We start from the raw sequence: 19,980 nt of genomic DNA on the forward strand, positions 1-19,980 counted from the left end.
ATAACTCTATCTGGCTCTATCTATAATTTGGCGTATTCTAGTTTAATTTTATTTTTTTCAGGTGAACTACAATTGTTATGGACAGATCGTGTATCGGACCAAACTCTTGTCAGTTTAAGGCTATACTTCCTACCTGAAAATACGCCTGAAGGGAGATGTCAACATGGAGAGGTAAGTGACAGAAAGGGCTACCTAGTTTTTTAATCTTACTTCTTACTAGTATTATAAATGCGAAAGTTTAGATAGATGGATGGATGTTTATTAACGTTTGTAGCCTAAACGGCTGAACGAATCTCCATGAAATTTGGCACAGGTTTAGAGCATAGCCTGGAAGAACGCATAGGCTACTTTTTATCCCGGGAATAGTTACGGTTCCCGTTGGTTTCATGAATTTATTTTTTTAATATTTACTCGATCATTCTGCAACGGTTCAACATATCTTATTGAAATTAGCCACAGATATAAAACAAAGTCTGGAGTACACATGGGATAAGGTTCATCCCCGAGAAATGTCCGGTTCCCGAGGGATATGTAGCTTTTTGTTATTTATATAGTTCGTATGTTTACTAATACCACGCGGAAGAAGTCGCGGGCAACAGCTAGTACTTTTAAATAGTTTCCCAACGATATTTAACTATTCGTTAGTGTTTTTGAAACTGAAAACTTTAAGCGTTTCTGAACTACGTAATTTGAGTTTTATTCCGTTGGAACTAAGGTGTAAAATAAATGGAAACTTCAACAACTCGCTATTAGATTTTTAAAACTAGATGGAATCAAAGCGTGATAATACAGTTGTGCGATAATTTAGTCCAAGGTATACTCTCTAGTGATTACTACGAAAGATACATTGTACATGAATAGTAGAAAAATGATTTATGTAAATTACAAAAATAAGTAATCCGTCTTCAAGAAATGTATACTTGTAATTAGCACGTGTATTCCAAGCCTTATATTTAAGGATGTTTAAGCCAAAATCATTTGAAATTTAAATCTTCCTTGTTTATCATTTATTGGTAACTATATGAAATTACATTCAATCTTGCTTCTTGCTAATATTATAAATGCGAAAGTTTAGATGGATGGATGGATGTTTGTTTGTAGCCTAAACAACAGAACGGATCTCGGTGAAATTTGGTACAGACGTAGAAGATACTCTGAAAGAAAACATGGGTTACTCACTTTTGTTTTTTTTAACTTCCACGCGGACAGAGTAGCGCGCGAAAGCTAAGTACTTCATAAATGCGGAAAGGGGACTTTTTCATATAACTAGCTATTGCACACGACTTCGACACACGACACGACGATGTAATAATAACTTTATTTTATTGTTTACATTTGTCAAATTCCCAATTGATTGTCAAAATTACGGTTACCATAATCACATTGCTTCCTTAATGGTCCCTTCTCCACGTGAAGATTTGTTCCAATTTATTTACCACCTAAGTTTAGAGCGTGAAAATGTAGCCTAATGCGTGTCGTAAGTGTAAGGATTTTTATTAAAGAAAGAATTATTCGAACACACAAGAAAGTAACCATGTGTTCTTCCAGACCTCTACATCTATGACAAATTTTATCGAGATTCGTTCAGCAGTTTAGGCTACATACAAACAAACATCCATCTAAACTTTCGCATTTATAATATTAGCTAGATAATATTATTAATACAATAAAACTATTAAAATGTCTTATTCGAAAGCTTTGGAATAATTTAATTAAATCCATGAAAGCAGAATCGCGTGAACAAACTACTATAAATGATAATACAATTTTTTTACACAAACCTTAAAAATCGAGAGCGCCGTTGAACGGACGAATATCTGCTGTCCCGCTCCCACTTGCAGAGATGTATGCGCCGTCTCTTTCTAATCCCTATTTGGTAATACCAACTATTTCATGGGTGAAATTACGACCGGTGTGTGGTGCAAGTTATGAGAGATGGGTTTTTGAATGAAATATTTTTAAAATAAAACATGTTAAATTTGAAAGTAAATTTCACGATAAAATTTAGTTTTTCTCAGTTGGATGTAAAAAAAAAACATTTTTTCTTTTTTTTGGCCTGTTTGTGTGATTTTGCAATTTTATTGTACTAGTATTGTCATCAATCATTGTTATCAATTTTGTACCGGTATTATTTGATTTAAGTAACAAAAATAACGTTCTCCATCTAGGTTAGATAGAATTAAAAAAAAATCGTTTGGACCAAACGTTAAAATGCTTGCCAAAGTTAAAATGTACTTTAAGCCAAAGCGATAACCGTGGCTTTGCCTTGTACTGGCTTTGGAATAATTTTGTAGTACATTATGGGTGTAGTGTCGCTCAATTCTTCTTGATATTTGTGTTTATTGTTTGCATTATATTTTTGTTATCAAACATTAAATATGTTGTTAAATAACTAAATATTTGTGTTACAAATAAAAGTTAAAAGATATATTTCGATAATAATTTATACTTAGTTTTTTCGTCAATATATATTTTTTTATGATTTTATCGTAAAAAGAACTTGACAAAGTTGTATTATTTCATAATGAGTTTTTCCTTGTTTATTTTTCACATTTTAAAACAAATACTAAAAAGTATGTAATAATAATAATATAAGTTAGTATCAAAACGTATCAATCCTAATGCAATACAATCGTCTACGACGCGCCATGTGACGGTTTAGAACAGAGAGCTTAATGGAGTCGACTTGTACCTTTAAATTTTTATTCTTTGATATATATAAAATCCAGTTTTATTCTTTAACAATGTTTATATTAATGTCACGTACTCGTGGTGTCTTGTCGCAATTATCTTCCAAGAAGGTATAAGGTTAGCGGAAGGGAAAGAGATAACGAAGTTATTTGCTACCGTTAAGGGTTACCCAGGATATGCTTACGCTAAAGATAAAGTAATATTATATCGTTGCAGGAACACTCCTTTTAATGCACTAGTAGTAACTTAAATTTAATAAAGATATCTATAGTAATATTATAAAGAGGAAAGGTTTGTATTTTTGTATGTATTGAATGAAATAACTCAACTAATGGTCTGATTTCAAAAAATGTTATACCGTTAAAAATACTAACGTTATCAGTAACTAACATAGGTTATGTTTTTGTTATTTTTTAATTTTAGCTAGCAGCTAGTAAATGTTAATGTTAAAGTTTACAGTAATTGTCTATTTTAATAGATAATAATGAAAAATGTTGAGAATAACTTTCGATATACAGATTTTAATGTATTTTGTGTTCAAACCGGTTGAATATAAGATCGCAATCATGCCCTTTCTTAAGTTTTAAATAAATTTAGCATGTATGCCGAGGTTGCGTAATATTGTACACTTTGATTATTCGGACAAATGTATCGAAAGCTAATGGGATCGAATGAATTCGTCTCGCTAGGTATTGGGCTATCTTATCGCGGGTTCATTCTCTGTGTAAATAACAGATAGTGTGCTCGGCCGTTGTACCGACAGCAGGTGAAGATGGTAGCATTATGGTTGTTATTTTTATAGTTTGATAATAGGAAACGAGTGTGAGTAGAGACATTGGATACAATGATAAAATCAAACATTCCTGGCTTTTGATTAGTGGCGCGAGATGATAGACACAGAAATAAAATTTGGACTCATTTTTAAACAGATAGTTAACATACGAAACATACTCAAAGCTTACAATTTTTTTTTATGTTAAAGTTAAAGTGTTTTACTCTATTTATCATGGTTGTTTAAGTTGATTCAATTATGTAACGTCTTAAGGAAATGTTTTTAAAATATTGAGTCACATTAATGGACGTTGTTTATTTTTTGCTGACCGTTCTCAAGTAATAATAATGATATTTTGTAAGTCGACGAAGTGAATACCTTTTTTAATGTCCGCTGAGCGATAAGCAATGCATACGATTCTCAAAGTTTAATTATTTGTGGACTAGTACTATACTACGTATTCACTCGATCAGACATAATTAATGATTTGTTAGTATTTATTTTTATTATTTGTTAAATAGTGTTAAGAAGAAAATTAGTACCGTGCTCTAGAATTGATGCAACACTAGATTGTCGGCATAATCACGTCCCTAGCTGACAGCTGTCAATGTCATTAGGATGGATATTCGCGCGCATTCCTGACGAGATCTCAATGCTAGTGTTAAATTAATATCGCGTAATAATTATATTAATTGTTTGAAAGTAGTTTTCATAACATATTTCAATGTGGATTTTGAATGGAAATTTGACTTGTACCAGAAAGACACGATATCTCTGTACTGAGTTATGAAGATTTGTTTTTCAATTTTAATTACGGATATTGTACCGGTTCTTATTAAATTATCACGGAATAAGAGCCGTTGCTGATTGTATTGAATGTCATTGACACTCACCTCGGTTGAGGACAGGTTTATGATATTGAATGTACGGATAGTACAATTGTGTGATGATTCTAAATTTGTTATCTATATCACTTGTTATTGACTTAATTTAGCTTCATAGATATAATGCAAAATATACAGGATTATTCTTTACGAACTGGGCCATGCTTTGTGGAGATCTCTTCTACAAAGTTTGTGATCCGTCCGTTAAGAATCAACCTTTATAAGACGATTATTGAAACCGATCTAGATACAATTAGTAATGAATAAAGAAATGAACCCGACGTTCTTACGGTGAAGGAAAACATCGTGATGCAACCTGCACATATCGGCGAAGAAATTCAAAGATATGTGTGAAGTCAACCAACCCGCAGTGGGCCAGCGTGGTCGACTATGGCCTAGTCACCCCTTATTAGGGTAGGCTCCGAGCCCCTCGGTGGGGACGTTTAGTGAGCTGGTGATGATGATGAAAGAAATGAATGTTCTATGATATTATGAATATAAGGCGTAAAATGGACGATTTTAATTACCAAGATTACGTAAATCATACTAATATATAAATGCGAAAGTTTAAATGGATGGATGGATGTTTGTTAAAGTTTTTATCCTAAACGGCTTAACAGATTTCGATTAAATTTGGTATAGATGTAGAGGATAGTCTGGAAGATCACATACGCTACTTGCATTTGTTTTTTTAATTCTGCGAAGACGGAGTCGCGGGCGAAAGGTAGTATTGTTTATAATTTAATTGAAATGTAAATTGCATGTCTATAGTATTTTATACGTACGATAGTTTAGTGGACTTTGATCTCATTAGTAGAGACAAGAAAAATGCTGTGTAAGATTTAACATGGAATTTATTAATTTTATCTTATCTTTGTATAAATTTATAAGTTCATGAAAATTTGAATTTAATTTGAAAATTTAATCATGCGAATGTAGAACACGACAAAGGTAGAGGGAGAAGGAAGACAGTATGAATTGATTGTTACAAATATACGTAAGAGATCATTTAATTCTGATATTCAGGCTGATAGAGAGGGCGTGCCGCCCGGTGTAATGCCACAACCACACAGAAGACAGGCGTGAAATGGAGGCAATTCCATGTTTCGTTTGATGAGTGTGGTGCCGGAGGCCTAATTTAAGTCCCTTTCTTTGCCACCCTTTTCTTATAAGGAGAGGATGGGAAGAGGAAGTGGATTTGAGGGTAGAGGAGATGCATAGGAAGGGGAAATATCCTCTTTATGTGCGTCTCCTCCGTCGAATAAGGGTAGGCAACGCATCTGCAATTGCGGATGTCTATGGGCAGCGGTCGCTTCGCCATTTTGGCGGATTCAGATGGCCGGTTACTCGTTTGCCACCTTATGTTATGAAAAAAATGTATTAAAGAGTACATATACACACTTCATAGGGAAAAGGACAGTTATTTCAATTTAATTCGATTTGAAATTAATCTCTCTTTTAAACTCCTTATCTATTTTATTTAATTGAAGCCATAGAAATTAAAATTAATATATTAGTAAGCGTCTCAACGCACTCCCAGTTCAGCAATTATTTAGCAGTGCAGGGTTGCCAACGTTCTTGCTCAGGGTTGCCAACCTGATGTTACCGGTGTCTATTACATAATCTTTAAAAAGTTATCTCTACGTGTGTTTTAAAACGTTTATACACAATAGACTGATAGACTTAACTGACTTGACTGGAATGATTCCTATAAGCTTCTATGGAGGTTACACTACTCGATTTTCAGTTGTGCAAATAAACAATTGGCTGCGAAATAATCGCACAATAGTTGTGCGATAGTTTAGTCAAAGGTGTGCGACTGCATTTAATATCAAAGTGTCACTTGTACTGTAGCTGTTTTAACATTTTCATGTAATTTTTTACGCATTAATCATACTTCTTAATTATATTGTACAAGTTTAGATGGATGGATGTTTGTTAGAGTTTGTAGCCTAAACGGTTGAACGGATCTCTATGAAAATTGGTATAGATGTAGAGGGTAGTCTGGAAGAACACAGGCTACTTGCTTTTGTTTTTTATTCCGCACAGACGGAGTCGCTTAAGCTAGTATTTTCTAAATGTTATAGCATCGATAGCAGTGCTTCTCTTTCTGGCCTAGATTGTATCATTTTGAATTCAAGTTCTAGTTTAATTAAATAGTTAAAAAAGCATTAAATTCCTTACAAATTATATTAACAAAGAGAATTTAATCGCAAAGAGGTAAAGTACAAAAAATAACAGGTTTTTTAAATGCCCTTGGAGTGTCTGACCTCCACGAAAACACAAAGCGTCACGTCACTAAATGTTTAATTAAATAAGTTATCATGAATGCTATAACAGGGGTGAACAGAGAAATAAAAAATCTTCATATAAATTTTGGATTCTGCCCTCCATTTAACTATTCTCTGTTTTTTAATCAATAACATATTTTGCAGTTAAAAAAATAGAAAAAAAAATATTTTTTTCATTGTGACCCTTTTAGCTTAAACGCAATTTTCACGCAATCAAAATTGTTTAAAATGTGATGAGTTTGATGTCTTGGATTATTCCCAACCGTCACCCCTGCCTGTCCCCACGTGGAGACAGATGAGAATAAAAAGTTTCCGTCCCTTTTGCGATGAGGACGGTTGGTACTTATTTCATAATGGTTTCATCTGTCATATTGGTGATAGTGAACTAAAAGGTGGGACTAAAACTTTAATATCACGTGGGGACAGAGCGGGGTGACGGTTGGGAATAATCCGATATTTTACGTTTATTTGAAGAAAACGTTCGCGGTTGCTACCGACACCGCCCTTGGCCTCGATGCATTATATTTTGTAGAGGCAAGCGATCTTAAGTTCCTATATTGGGTAACACTTTTGTGTTTTTTTCATTAAATTAAATTAACTTTCAATAAAGTAAATTTTAATCTTAATATTATTAATGCAAATATAAATAGTTGTTAGAGTTTTTAGTTTAAACGGATCTCGATGTTTTTTATATATGTAGGTAGTCCGGAAGAACACATAGGCTATTTCGATTTTATAATACCACGCGGATGGAGTTATGGGCGAAATATATACATATTATGTTATCTTTTACTAGTTACTTTAAAGTTATGTGTATAAAAATTGTAAATGATATTAAAAAAAATTGAGATTAAGAGTTTTTAATTATTTTTTTGTTAAACTTCAATTCCAAGCAAAATTTTAATTATGTACCCTCCTGTATATTTCCGATTCGGGTAATAAAACATCCTGTAACACGTAACTTGAATCTTACTTCTTATCTATACTATTATAATAAAGCGTAAACACACACTTCTTTGTTGCCTAAGATGTCAGCAATTACAGCTTATTTTGGAATAATCATATTTTTAATAAAAAGCCCTACACTTGCGTCTCGCTTTAGGCTATATATTTTAACGCCATTAACCTTAGGGGATAAATATTTTGGATAAAAACCCTAATGTGGGAAAGAGACCATAAGTTGCTGCCAACATCAAGGAAACAAGCTTGTCATCATGTCATGTCATTTTGACATTTGTAATTGATAATTTGACAAATGTAAGCAATTAAATAAAATTTTCATAGTTACATGCGGATAAGTCGCACGGAAACAGCTAGTTAATATTATAAATACGAAAGTACAGATGGAAAGATGTTTGTTAAAGTTTGTAGCCTAAACGGTTGAAAAGATCTTAATGAAATTTGACATAGATGTAGAGGATAGTCTGGAAGAACACATAGGCTACTTGCTTTTGTGTTTTTCAATTCCGCGCGGACGGAATCGCGGGCGAAAGGTAGTTTAAAATACTTTATTGTCATCTCTTTCATTCTCTTTTATAAAAACAATAATGGGAATAAGTTTTGCAAACATAAGAAGTGAACCCAGAACCGTTTGACCGAAACTGTTTAGCGTTAAACCATTCAATTATCTTTTTTATTACAATCGTATTCAATAAGGACATATTTAAAAACAAAATAAAAAATACGTAATTGGATGACGTCATCGAAACAGGAAACAAACGATAATCGACTTTACAACAATGCGATAAGTATCAGTCTTCAATATCACAGTTCGTATAACGTTTTCTCAGTTGTATCAAGGAAACATGTAATTTATCACATTACGTTAAAGTATATATTTGTATAGCGCGTTTTTGTAATAGTTTGTTCAACTCTCACTCGCTTCTTGCATCTGTGTTCATACTAAAACATTGACTTTTAATGGACAGGATCAGACATACATTACTTTTTGGCAAATAAAAACTGTTCAATTCAAAACTTTATTGCTCGTGTGTTCGATATTGTGTATTATTTTAAATCAGTTTGGAATTAACAAAAAAGCAAAAATATTTAATCTGTTGAAACTCCTTGACTTGTCCATTTCTCTATAATCAAAGTGTGCTAGCAATGCTAAAGTTATAGAACGTGTATATAGTATAATATTTAAAATGTAAGTCTTATCTCTTAGACGTAAAGTCCAATTTCCTTTGCAAAGTAAAATTCAGAAGATTATTAAAAAGGTCTTTGAAGATTTGAACTTTAAGACCTTGTGTTAAGGTTCAATTTTCTATGAAGTTTTGTAGATGCGTTTGTGGACGTAAATTTAACTGTGTGTATTAAAGGTTGCTATGTACGTTCAGTGGAATAATATTGCAACTCGGATATTAATTTTTTAAATGGATGTAACTTATTTCAAGTGCTATTGATAAAATCAAGTGAAATAGAATTTATTATATTATGACCTGTTATAGTTTTGTTATAACTTTAATAATATGTCTTAAAAGTTATTAAAGAAATTAAAAATTTAAATCGGAAATTTTACTGAATAATTCATCTGACTATTACAATTTTGATAAACACACAGTTATAATTGAATACGATTCTTTAGTTGAAACTGTAAATACTAAGCATTATTATAGGCTTTATATCGTATGGTGTTACATTTCAACAATTTGTTTGAAATCACGATTGTTTCTATTTAAATTACATAAAATATCTGTTCCCTTGAATGAATTAAAAATTGCAAGTCTGTAAAATGGGTCAACTTAAAAATAAACTTCAAAACCGAGTTGCAATAGTGTTTATGTCAGCCGTATAAATATCAATACAAGTCTGAAGGTAATTTCTACTTCCAACTAAAGCTACGATACGATACTGGCTTTGTTTGTTTTTTTATATATTTTACTAATTTTTACTATGAAATTGCACAACGAAACCGTTTAACAAACATTTTGCACTTATATAGCGTATATTTATACAATATTAGCTGTTGCTCGCGACTTTTCCCGCGTAATTAAAAAAAAATAGCCTATGTTACTCATAGATAACGTAGCTTTTTAATGGTGAAAGAATTTTTTAAATTAACTTAGTAGTTTTTGAGTTATTTCAATACATACAAAAATACAAATCTCTACTCTTTATAATATTAGTATATATTTAGATAAAGTGTCTTTTTTATTATTCGGAAATATAACGAAAAAAAATTCTTAAACCAAAATTACTTAGGTTTTGGTTTTAAATAAGAAGAGAAAGTTTCGTATTTTTAAACGTCGCAGACGAAGTCGCGGGCATCTAATATAAAGCAAGAGTACAAATCGAATGTGATGTTAGTAAACTGGTTAGCGTCACTGATAACGTTTATATGTGTGTGTATGTAACTGATAAGGCACATAACTTGTAGCTAGTATCTAGGGTTTGATTGTTAAGTGGGTCGATGGGATTCAGATTGTAATGAAATCAAGCAGCTTAAGTTATAGTTAAGTTTATACTTAAACTAGGTGTTCCCGTGAGATTTCATCAGCATAAAATAATTTTATTGTTTACAAATGTCAAAATGACATGACATGACAAAACTTGGCAATCTTGCTCCCTTGATGTTGACAGCAACTTATGGTCTGTTTACCACATTAGGGTTTTTATTCAAATTTACCCCCTAAGTTTAATAGCGTGAAAATATATAACCTAAAGCGTGACGTAAGTGTAGGGCTTTTTATTAAAAAAGAAACTATTCAAAAATATGCTGTAATTGCTGACATCTTAGGCAACAAAGTAGTGTGTGTTTACGCTTTATTATAATAGTATAGATTAGCTTTCGACCGTGACTACGCGTGAAATTAACAATAAAAGTGAGTAGCCTATGTGTTCCAGACTATCCTCTACATCTGTACCAAATTTCATCGAAATACGTTCAGTCGTTTAGGCTACAAAGTCTAACAAACATCTATCTAAACTTTCGCATTTATATCAGTGAAGTGTTGGAAGGGGGACTGTTTAAGTTTAAGGAAAAGAAAGCTTAAGAAAGCTAGAAAACTTATTTTATACTAATATTATAAATGCGAAAGTTTAGATGGATGTTTGTTAGAATTTGTTGTCCAAACGGCTTAACGGATCTCTATTAAATTTGGTATATATGTAGAGAATAGTCTGGAAGAACACATATGGTGCATGTTTTTGTTTTAATTCCCCGAAAGCTAGTTAGTCATAATTTCGCATAGCTTCGTAGTTTTAGTATTCAATAAGGGTGCATCCACACTAAGTTATAGCTCAGGTAATAAGCGTACAAATGAAAATAAAAAAAATAAATACAAAAAAATGGCCGCAACAAAAACACGGCGCGTCACCGAGTCACATGCCTCCACGTGGGACGCGGTGTGGTATGTAGCTGTTTTAGATGAATTAAAAAAATCAATAAATACAGTTCATTGCTCTCTTTATTTAGATGTTTAGATTTATCAATTGTTTTTGAATAAATAGTTTTAATGTATTTTCTCAATAAATGTTTGTTTACTAACGACCCTTTCAATAACACTAAAATTGTTTTTATGCTTAAGATTAGCGTATTTTTGTGATATGTACCCAATTCCATCGAGGATTAATTTATTAATAAAACTAATTTCAAAGGTGGTTTAGTGTAATTAAAGTATTTACTACTAGATTTCGCCCGTGATTTCGTCCGTTTGAAATGTAATAAATAACAAAAGCAGCCTGTGTGTTCTTCCAGACTCTACATCTTTGACAAATTTCGTAGAAATTCGTTCAGCTGTTTAGGAAACTCTAGCAAATATCCATATACGCATTTATAATATTAGTAAAATTGTACTCGATATCAAGAAGTCACAGTTACATACCTAAATGTGACACGAACCCTTCTCAGTGCAGCGAAAAGGAGAAACAACTGAAGTGTGAGCGAGACGGCAGATTTCCGACTAGAGTGTCATTGAGTTTCTTCTGTTTAATTTATTTTTTGTCGCAAATAGTTGAGTAAAATTTCCGTAATGTTTAGTTCTGTATTATTTAAAAGTAAATGTTTATTTGATAATAGTAGAAGATAGAAGGAAAGAGAGAAGAAAAGAAAGGATAAGATGGAATTTAAGATGTGTTTTTAGAACTTACTGTTTTAAAAGCATTTCGTACGAAATAATTTTAAATTAGGAATGAAGGGCTAAAAGATACTGGTTGTTGCTCTTGGCTCCGTCTGCTTAGGTTTTAAATTGCCTTCAAAAATTAAATCAATAAGAACAAAAAAGTAGTAATCTTAGGTATTGTGAATTAATTTTCCACTCCTCTCATTTTTTTATGCTAATGTTAGTAGTGAAAATATTCTTATTATCATACTAATATTTTAAATGCGAAAATTTAGATGTATGGATGTTTGTTACGAGTTTGTTGTTGTTTTTTGCTTAGTTTAAACGGCTTCATTTTAATAAAATTTGGTACAGATATGAAGAATAGTCTGGAAGAACACATAGGCTATTTTTAATTTCACGCGGACGGAGTCGCAGGCGATAGCTAGTTAATTTTTTTTAATAGCAACTTTGTATTATTACGCTATACCAGATGTTGCGAAACTATACTTCCAATGGAAATCACAATATAGCCAAAGTTGATAAAAAAAATCAAATAAAATACTAATTCGACTCGATGGTTTCCGCTCGGCCGGTGAAAAAATATCGGCCGGCGCATACTGTTGTGTAGGGTTGACACTTCTTTATTATTATTATTACATGATATTAATTTAATCGTATTATTAATAATTGATTTAACATTATAGTTTTTGTTAATAATTTTAAGGAACAGATATTAAAGCGTGACCTAAGTGTAGGGCTTTTTATTAAAAAAAGAATTATGCAAAAATATGCTGTAATTACTGACATCTTAGGCAACAAAGAAGTGTGTGTTTACACTTTATTTTAATAGTATAGATTCTTGCACAACATACAGCCCTTGGCGTTGTTGTTTATTATTATTTATCAACTATTATGCTACGTTGCGATCAATTCTTATTTGTTTGATTTTAATCGATTGTATAATAAAACAATGGTTATAATGACGCATAAAACGTCAATGAGATGTACATTCTTTGAATTGCGATATCTTTATATTGATACGTGAAACGGAAACTGTGCACTATTTGAAAGAAATTGTTAGAATCGGTGAATGTCAAATTTGACAGTTTTGTCGAAGTGCAAAAAAACATTTTTCAATTCTTCTGATCGAATTTTGAATTAATGAGTTATTTCTTGTGATTACTTACGAAGATAATGGCAGTTATTATTCTGGAATTCAAAGAAATTTAAATTGTCGAATGTGATATGGAAAATATTTACGTGTTATGTAAAATAATGGAAATAGTGAGAAATGTCCTTTTTAGAACATTTATCACAAATGGAAATATCAAGTGATATAATCGAACGTTAAAATACGCAATTTATCTTATCCTAAATGATAAAATACTACAGAAAACTAAATGTAGCAATAAAAAAAATATAAAATATTTGTATTTAAATAAACGTAAGTGACAGCCCTGTGCCCTCGCGCTCGCTTCTTTCGGCGCAGAAGGAAGCAACTGAAAACTGCTACTTGTTATTGTATAATTATTATTCAGTTTTGAAATTAGTATCATGTTAAAATTCTATTTTGGTTGTTTCTATTAAATAATAAATAAATAATTTACTATAGATTACGAGTTGTTGTATATAGCATTTTGTTGCAAAAAATTTACTGCATATTATGTAATTGTATGGAAATTATAAGATAAATACGCTTTAAATGATGTTATTTTATATCTCCCACAATTCATTTATTCTTATATTGCTCGTGGACATTTAGATATGTAGCTCATGTCCTTAAAATATATCCAACACTTAGCTTTATAACTTTACTTAAACCTTAAATCATAGTAAGTTACATTTTTACGACCATTAAAATTCTCTAAAGTTTTTTTTATAGTGTAAAGTGTTTCAACAGAAATTCGTTAGCCAAATCGATGTAAAAATAAATTTTTCATTAAAATTATTTAATTAGATTTATTCACAATTTTCATTAGCGCACATCTCTTTGTGAGCGCTATTACATTTCATAACGACGCGCGACGTCGAAGTGCGCAGTACGGCTAACACGTTTTGATACTTGATGTATTATTTAAAAATCGTTTCCTGTTTTCATTAAAATGAATATTTTTATAATTTGATTTGAGATCATTGTAAAGTCATACGAGGTTTTGAACTTTTGAATATGTTTATAGTAATTATTTTTAGTACAAAGTCAAAATTCTTATAAAACACAGATATGAAAAAAAAAAATAGAATTTACTAATGTACTCATATATGCATTAACTGTTATTTGATTCGTTAAGGCAATTATAGATACTTTTCAATTTTGTTAATACTTGTATTAAAAAAAAAGATTTGTATGCAAGGCGAGTAACATCGGGTAACATGTATATTCGATATCCTATCAACCCCTGCCCCGCCGCACCACTCTTGCCGGTAAATTTCGGTAAAGCCCGGTTAAATCAACTCTACACCGGCTGATAATCCGGTCTCAACCGGTTACAGCCGGGTATCGTTTGGTACAAGTGCAAAGTACTGAAATACAAATGTATATAAATATTATAGCGACTTAAGGCCGCGTTTAAACTCCAAATGCTATTAAAATTTCGACATCTGACTGATTCTATGTAACACGAGTACTTAGTACTTGAGATTTGCTTCAGAATTTTGGCATAAGGTAACTGACAAATGGTATAATTTAAAAGGAAGAGAGGCGTCGTGATCTAAGACTCTTTTCTAACTTAACGGCTTACTTTTAGTAAAGCATCCGCGGGTGATCTAGACAATTTGTATATAATATTGTATATCATACGAAATCAACACTTACAGTCATTAAGAGATCACTATTACAGTAAAAATATATGTATACAATAATTAATTTGTACTTGACTATTTTTCCCGTTAATCGCTTTCGCTTATCAATTGGTCCACACTATCAAGCTATTCTATTATTAGTAAGCAATCGATAAACTGTACTCAAATGTGAAAAAGCGCTGTCTACTTGTGTTTAAAGAAGTATTTTCACTAAAGAAACCATATACAAAAGTATTATATATTCAGTGTTATTGTGAAAAATAAAGTTGTTATCTATACTTCTATATTAATAAAATAAAGCGTAAACACACACTACTTTGTGGCGTAGGATGTCAGCAATCACAGCATATTTTTATATAATCCTTTTAATCAAAAAAAAAAGCTAGTCTAGTGGTAGTCTGTACTAATATTATAAAGAGGAAAGATTTTTATTTTTGTATGTAATGAAATAACTCAAAAACTACTGGAAATAGAAAATTCTTGCACCATTAAAAATCTATGTTATCACTGAGTAACACAGGCTGTGTTTTTATTTTGTTTTTAATTTCAAGTGGGCGAAATCGCGAGCAACAGCTAGTATCGGTATAAAAGTCGACGCAAGTTTAATTTTAAATGTATTTGAAAACTGTATACTCGAGTTTTTAATTTTTTTAACGTAAATGAAGTAAGATGTTTTTCAAATACAAATGAAAGTAAAATATCCCGTTAACACGTAACTGCGGCAAGTAAAATCATAATTTTCATCTTGTGAAGCGGCGGGCCTAAATGCGCCCCCCAATATTTATAGACCCAGGACTAGGATAGATTAAATTGCTATCACTTTGTGGAAGCATTCTATATTTTATATAACACCTGAGATAATCGTTTCGCATTAGCGAGAGAGACATAATTTTTTCCGTCCGCACCAAATTAAACTGCGTCAGGTCGATATCGGCCTGTTACGCAGTGAATGTTTTAACTTCTTATATCTTTGTAGTATGAAACGAATTAATTAGGTATATAAATATGCAGATAACAATCGACTTACTGTTTTCCTTAAACATTATCGTTATTGTGATGTGTTTATGTATTAAGGTTGGTTTACACTGTAGAAGTAATTCTGCGTTTCTGATGTCAAGTTTTAGACTTCTGACCTGAAGCAAAGGACACTTAGCAAGGGGAAATATTCTTGTCGATTAAGGTTGGTTATGCCTGTGAATGCGGATATCATAGGTTCATCATTTAGCTGTTTTAGCGAATTCAAGTGGCATTTTCGTTTCTATAAAAAATTTACTTTACTTTAAATTTGATATAAGCTTGTTTTTTGGGTGTTTTAAGTTTATGCACGATTTATGGTAATGTGAATTGTGGCAACCCTAGAGGTTAATGTATTACAGTAGAAACCTTGACAAGGCGAGTGTTGAAATTTTTTTTCGATTTTTGTCACGTCTATCTCAAGAACCTTTTTTGTACGTTTGAACAAGTTAGTTTTAAATATATTTAGTAATTAACCCTTATCTTTTCCATTCTTCTACCACCCGTTATTTTTTTTAAGTGGGGAAATGCGTTACCGCATACCACCGCGCCCTAAGAGGGGAAAGGCGCGGAGGTTATGTTGGGTTCTCTCCTAAAAAGCGGGAGCCTACCAACAAAAACCCCACTGTATCCGTCGTTTCACCGAACACCGGGGCATGGGCACACTAAAAGTATTAATCAAACTCCCCGGTGGTGAACCCCTAGTGATATCCAGACTGCACATACTACTTAAGGAAAGGAAGGATGATAGGGAAAATTACTGTATAATTTGCTGCAATCCGTAATCTTTCCCGTAAAGTAAATCTTAATCACAAAGATTTTTCTAAATAAACCATTCACGGGAATATTTTCTAATTAAAAATCTTTTTTACTCCTTTACTTGTACGTGATTTATTTGTAGCTGTGAAAAAATAATTAAAAACTAAACGTAGAAAGCTTAATTGTAATTAAATGCAGAGCAAAGGTTTATCTTTTGAACACATTCATTGCGTAACAGGCCGATTTCAGCCTGATGGTACTCACGCTGGTGCGGATTATGAAAACCAAGTCCTTAATAGTGCGAAACCATTATCTTAGGTGTATACATTATGTCTCCACATATAGCAATTTAATCTATCCTAGTGCTGGTGGGTCTAGAAAGACCTGCCACTAGCAGATATATCATTGGGGGGCGCATTTCGGCCCGCCATCGCACCAGATGAAGAATTATGATTTTTGCCGCAGCAAACGTGTTAATAAGTTACCAGGAAATTTAATGTATCGGGGAATTCCTTTGATAGTTTTCTTCAATCTTTGACCTGTAATGTAATCTTGAATCTGTTTTATATTGACGTCTTTATCACTCTCTATGTAACAAACAGGATCATCGTGTATTGGACACTAGCTGTTGCTCGTGATTTCGTCGTCGTGAAATTAAAAAAATAATGAAAATGTACCTCAGTGGTTGAGAAAATAAGGAGTAAAAGGTTAGAGTGGTATGGGCATGTTATGGATGAATCGCATGTAACAAGAAGGACGTTAGTTATGAATGTAGATGTACATCGGTAGAGGTAGACGTAGAAAGAGATGGATTGTGTGAAACGTGACATGATCAAGAAGGGAGTGATGACTGAGATGATGTATGATAGAGTTATTTGGAGATCGAAAACCTGGTGTACCGACACTACGGGAGTAGGATAAGGCAGGGTAGATGAATAAAATGATGACCTTTGTTACTCACAGACAAATAACCTTTCTATTGGTGAAAGAATTTTTGAAATTGACCCAGTAGTTTTTGAGTTATTTCAATACATACAAAAAACAAATCTTCTTTATAATATTATAGTATCGATTTATGTTAAGAATTAGCATGAATTTACGCCATATTGTGACGTCATCAAATCGATGTTACGTAATTTACCTTTTTAATAACTATGTCGACTGCGGCTCCATTTGCATAGTATTAAAAAAAACTCAATTATAATCAGACATTCGTCAAAATTAGTTCGACTGTTTTTTTTTGTTATAATCTGTATTTAATTTGAGTTTCGTATTCGTACATCATCCACTTGCCCTTATCCCTTACGGAGGGTCGGCACAGTATGTGTTTCTTCATACATCTCTATCAGCCGTCATATCTGAAACCACTCCCTTCTTAAGCATATCCCCTTTTCACACAATCCATCCACACTATCTTCGGTCTTCCTCTACCTTTGTAGCCATCCAAATCCATTCTTAACACTTTCTGGTTTATGTCCCCATCGTCTCGTCGCATAACATATCCATAACCTATTGCTTCTCAATTTCTCTACCACTAGCGCTACTTTCAAACTTCCTCTAATGTATTTCCAGACAAATATCTAAAAAAGCTATGATCTTTATAAGCGGGGAGTCATAATTAGATACTACTAGGTTTAGCCCGTACTCTGTTCGTGTGAAAAAAAAACAAAAGTAAGTATCCTTTGTGTTCTTCCAGACTATCCTCTACATCAAATACTACAGCTACAAATTCTAACAAACGTCCATCGAAACTTTCGCATTTATAATATTAGTATGATTTGTAACGAAAACACTGATTTAAATGCATTGTATCGTATTCTGAATTCAATCGTTATAAATACCAATGCGATAGAAAGAGACAAATACAATTTGAATATAGTAAATACAGAAAACTTACAATAAATAAATAATTACGCTTTCCTAATATAAAAATCTTGTCTAGTTGGCATGTTATTACATATTTTGATGTATCACTCAAGAATAGACTTTAACACATAGAGAATAGAGCTGAAAATTCATTGACTGAATATACAATTATGTACACTTACGACCTTTCCAGTTTAATACGTTTTGAAAACTTCGTGAAATTGTTAGACACGGCTGAACAGTTTTGATACTTGATTTTAAGTTTATTTTTCTGGTGTAAATTAACTTGTGTAATTTATTGAAGTTTATTGTTACTTTTTATTATTATTTAATTTTATTGGTTGTGAAAAAACAATAAATAAAGTAATTAAGATAGATTTTGATTATCTATACTATTATAATAAAGCGTAAATACACACTTCTTTGCTGCCTAAGATGTCAGCAATTACAGCATATTTTTGAATAACTCTTTTTTTAATAGAAAGCCTTACATTTAGACGCTTTAGGCTATATATTTCATGCCATTAAACTTAGGGGGCAAATATTTTGGATAAAAACCCTAATGTGGGAAAGAGACCATAAGTTGCTGCCAACATCAAGGAAGGTTTGTCATGTCATGTTATTTTGACATTTGCTATTGATAATTTGATAAATGTAAACAATAAAATAATATTTTCATAATTACATGCGGATGAAGCCGCACGGGAACAGCTAGTTCTTATATAACTGAACAATAACTTACAGATATACGTAACTAGTTTCCGCTTTTTTTATAAAACAGCTGTTGAGTATACGTTTCAGATTTTTTTATTTACTGCCGTTTCTGTTAACAAAGCCCCGAACGATGGCAGCGTATGATTCACAACAATAGCCGAATAGATTCGAACTTTAAACCTCTTGGACCGTTACTGTAAAACTATACCTTTTTTGTTTCCATTTGGACCGTGAGACTAAACTGAAATAAGGAATATTAAAACTGCAGACCTCCCTGAAATGTTATACGTTTTGTTTAGATTTATAATTTAAAAAAAAAACTTGATTAGTAATGGTGATAAATAGTCGTTACCTACCTACCTACAAATTGAGGGCGCCCTGGGCGAGGTTTACTTAACTGCAATACAAATTAGAATTAATTTTACTCCCTTTCCCTTTTTACACTTTTGTTATAAGAGAACGATGGGAAGAGAAAGATTTGACGGTAGAGGAAACCGTCGTTTATGGGCTACGCATCTGCAATAGGCAATATGCATATGAATCCAAATTGGACCAAGCTTTTTTTAAATACTTTATTACTATAAAAACGTACCTATAAACCTTTTTTTCAATGTAATGTAGTTGAGTGGCGAAATTTTATTATTAAAAGTAGAATCGTTTAAAAATAGAAAAAAAAACACATGCATATTTCCTATTGCGGATGTCTGGGCAGCGATCGCTTCATTTAAGCGGTTTCAGGTGACCGCTTGCTCATTTGCCATCTTAATAATACAAAAAATAAAAAAAAAAACATATGACGGACGGCAATTCTGGGCGCCTCTTTATAACGCTTGTGGCGCCCTTTTACGTCAACCACCCATAACGCACCTATAGAGTACACGTGGATCTGTCTTGTCTTGTCGAAAATACTCTTAAACAAATCTCATTGGTCAAAGTCTGATAAATTATCAGACACGTGATAAAATTACTAAAGATATCTTCGATACAAAATGAAATGTAGATAAAAAGTATTGATGTGTCATTTTAATATTACCGTTTGTGTTATCAATTATTTTAATAAATCAGCAATTATCTTAAACTTAGCGGTTATTATCTGATAATTAAATATGACGTTATTACGGTGTGGCTTGTAGAAAAAATAGACT

General features: G+C 32.2%; 1 protein-coding gene across 2 annotated transcripts in view; it reads left to right on the forward strand.

Moving 5' to 3' along the window:
- Positions 1 to 19,980, forward strand: part of LOC106101252 (AT-rich interactive domain-containing protein 5B-like) — a 46,650-nt gene that overhangs the window by 8,970 nt on the left and 17,700 nt on the right. For both annotated transcript variants that reach the window (XM_013280412.1, XM_013280414.1), the window contains exon 3: positions 62 to 171. In XM_013280412.1, the coding sequence (XP_013135866.1) occupies positions 62 to 171 (110 nt within the window). The remainder of the gene's footprint in view (positions 1 to 61; positions 172 to 19,980) is intronic.

This window comes from Papilio polytes, unplaced genomic scaffold, assembly GCF_000836215.1.
Source record: "Papilio polytes unplaced genomic scaffold, Ppol_1.0 DF824002.1, whole genome shotgun sequence".
Lineage (NCBI taxonomy): Eukaryota > Metazoa > Arthropoda > Insecta > Lepidoptera > Papilionidae > Papilio > Papilio polytes.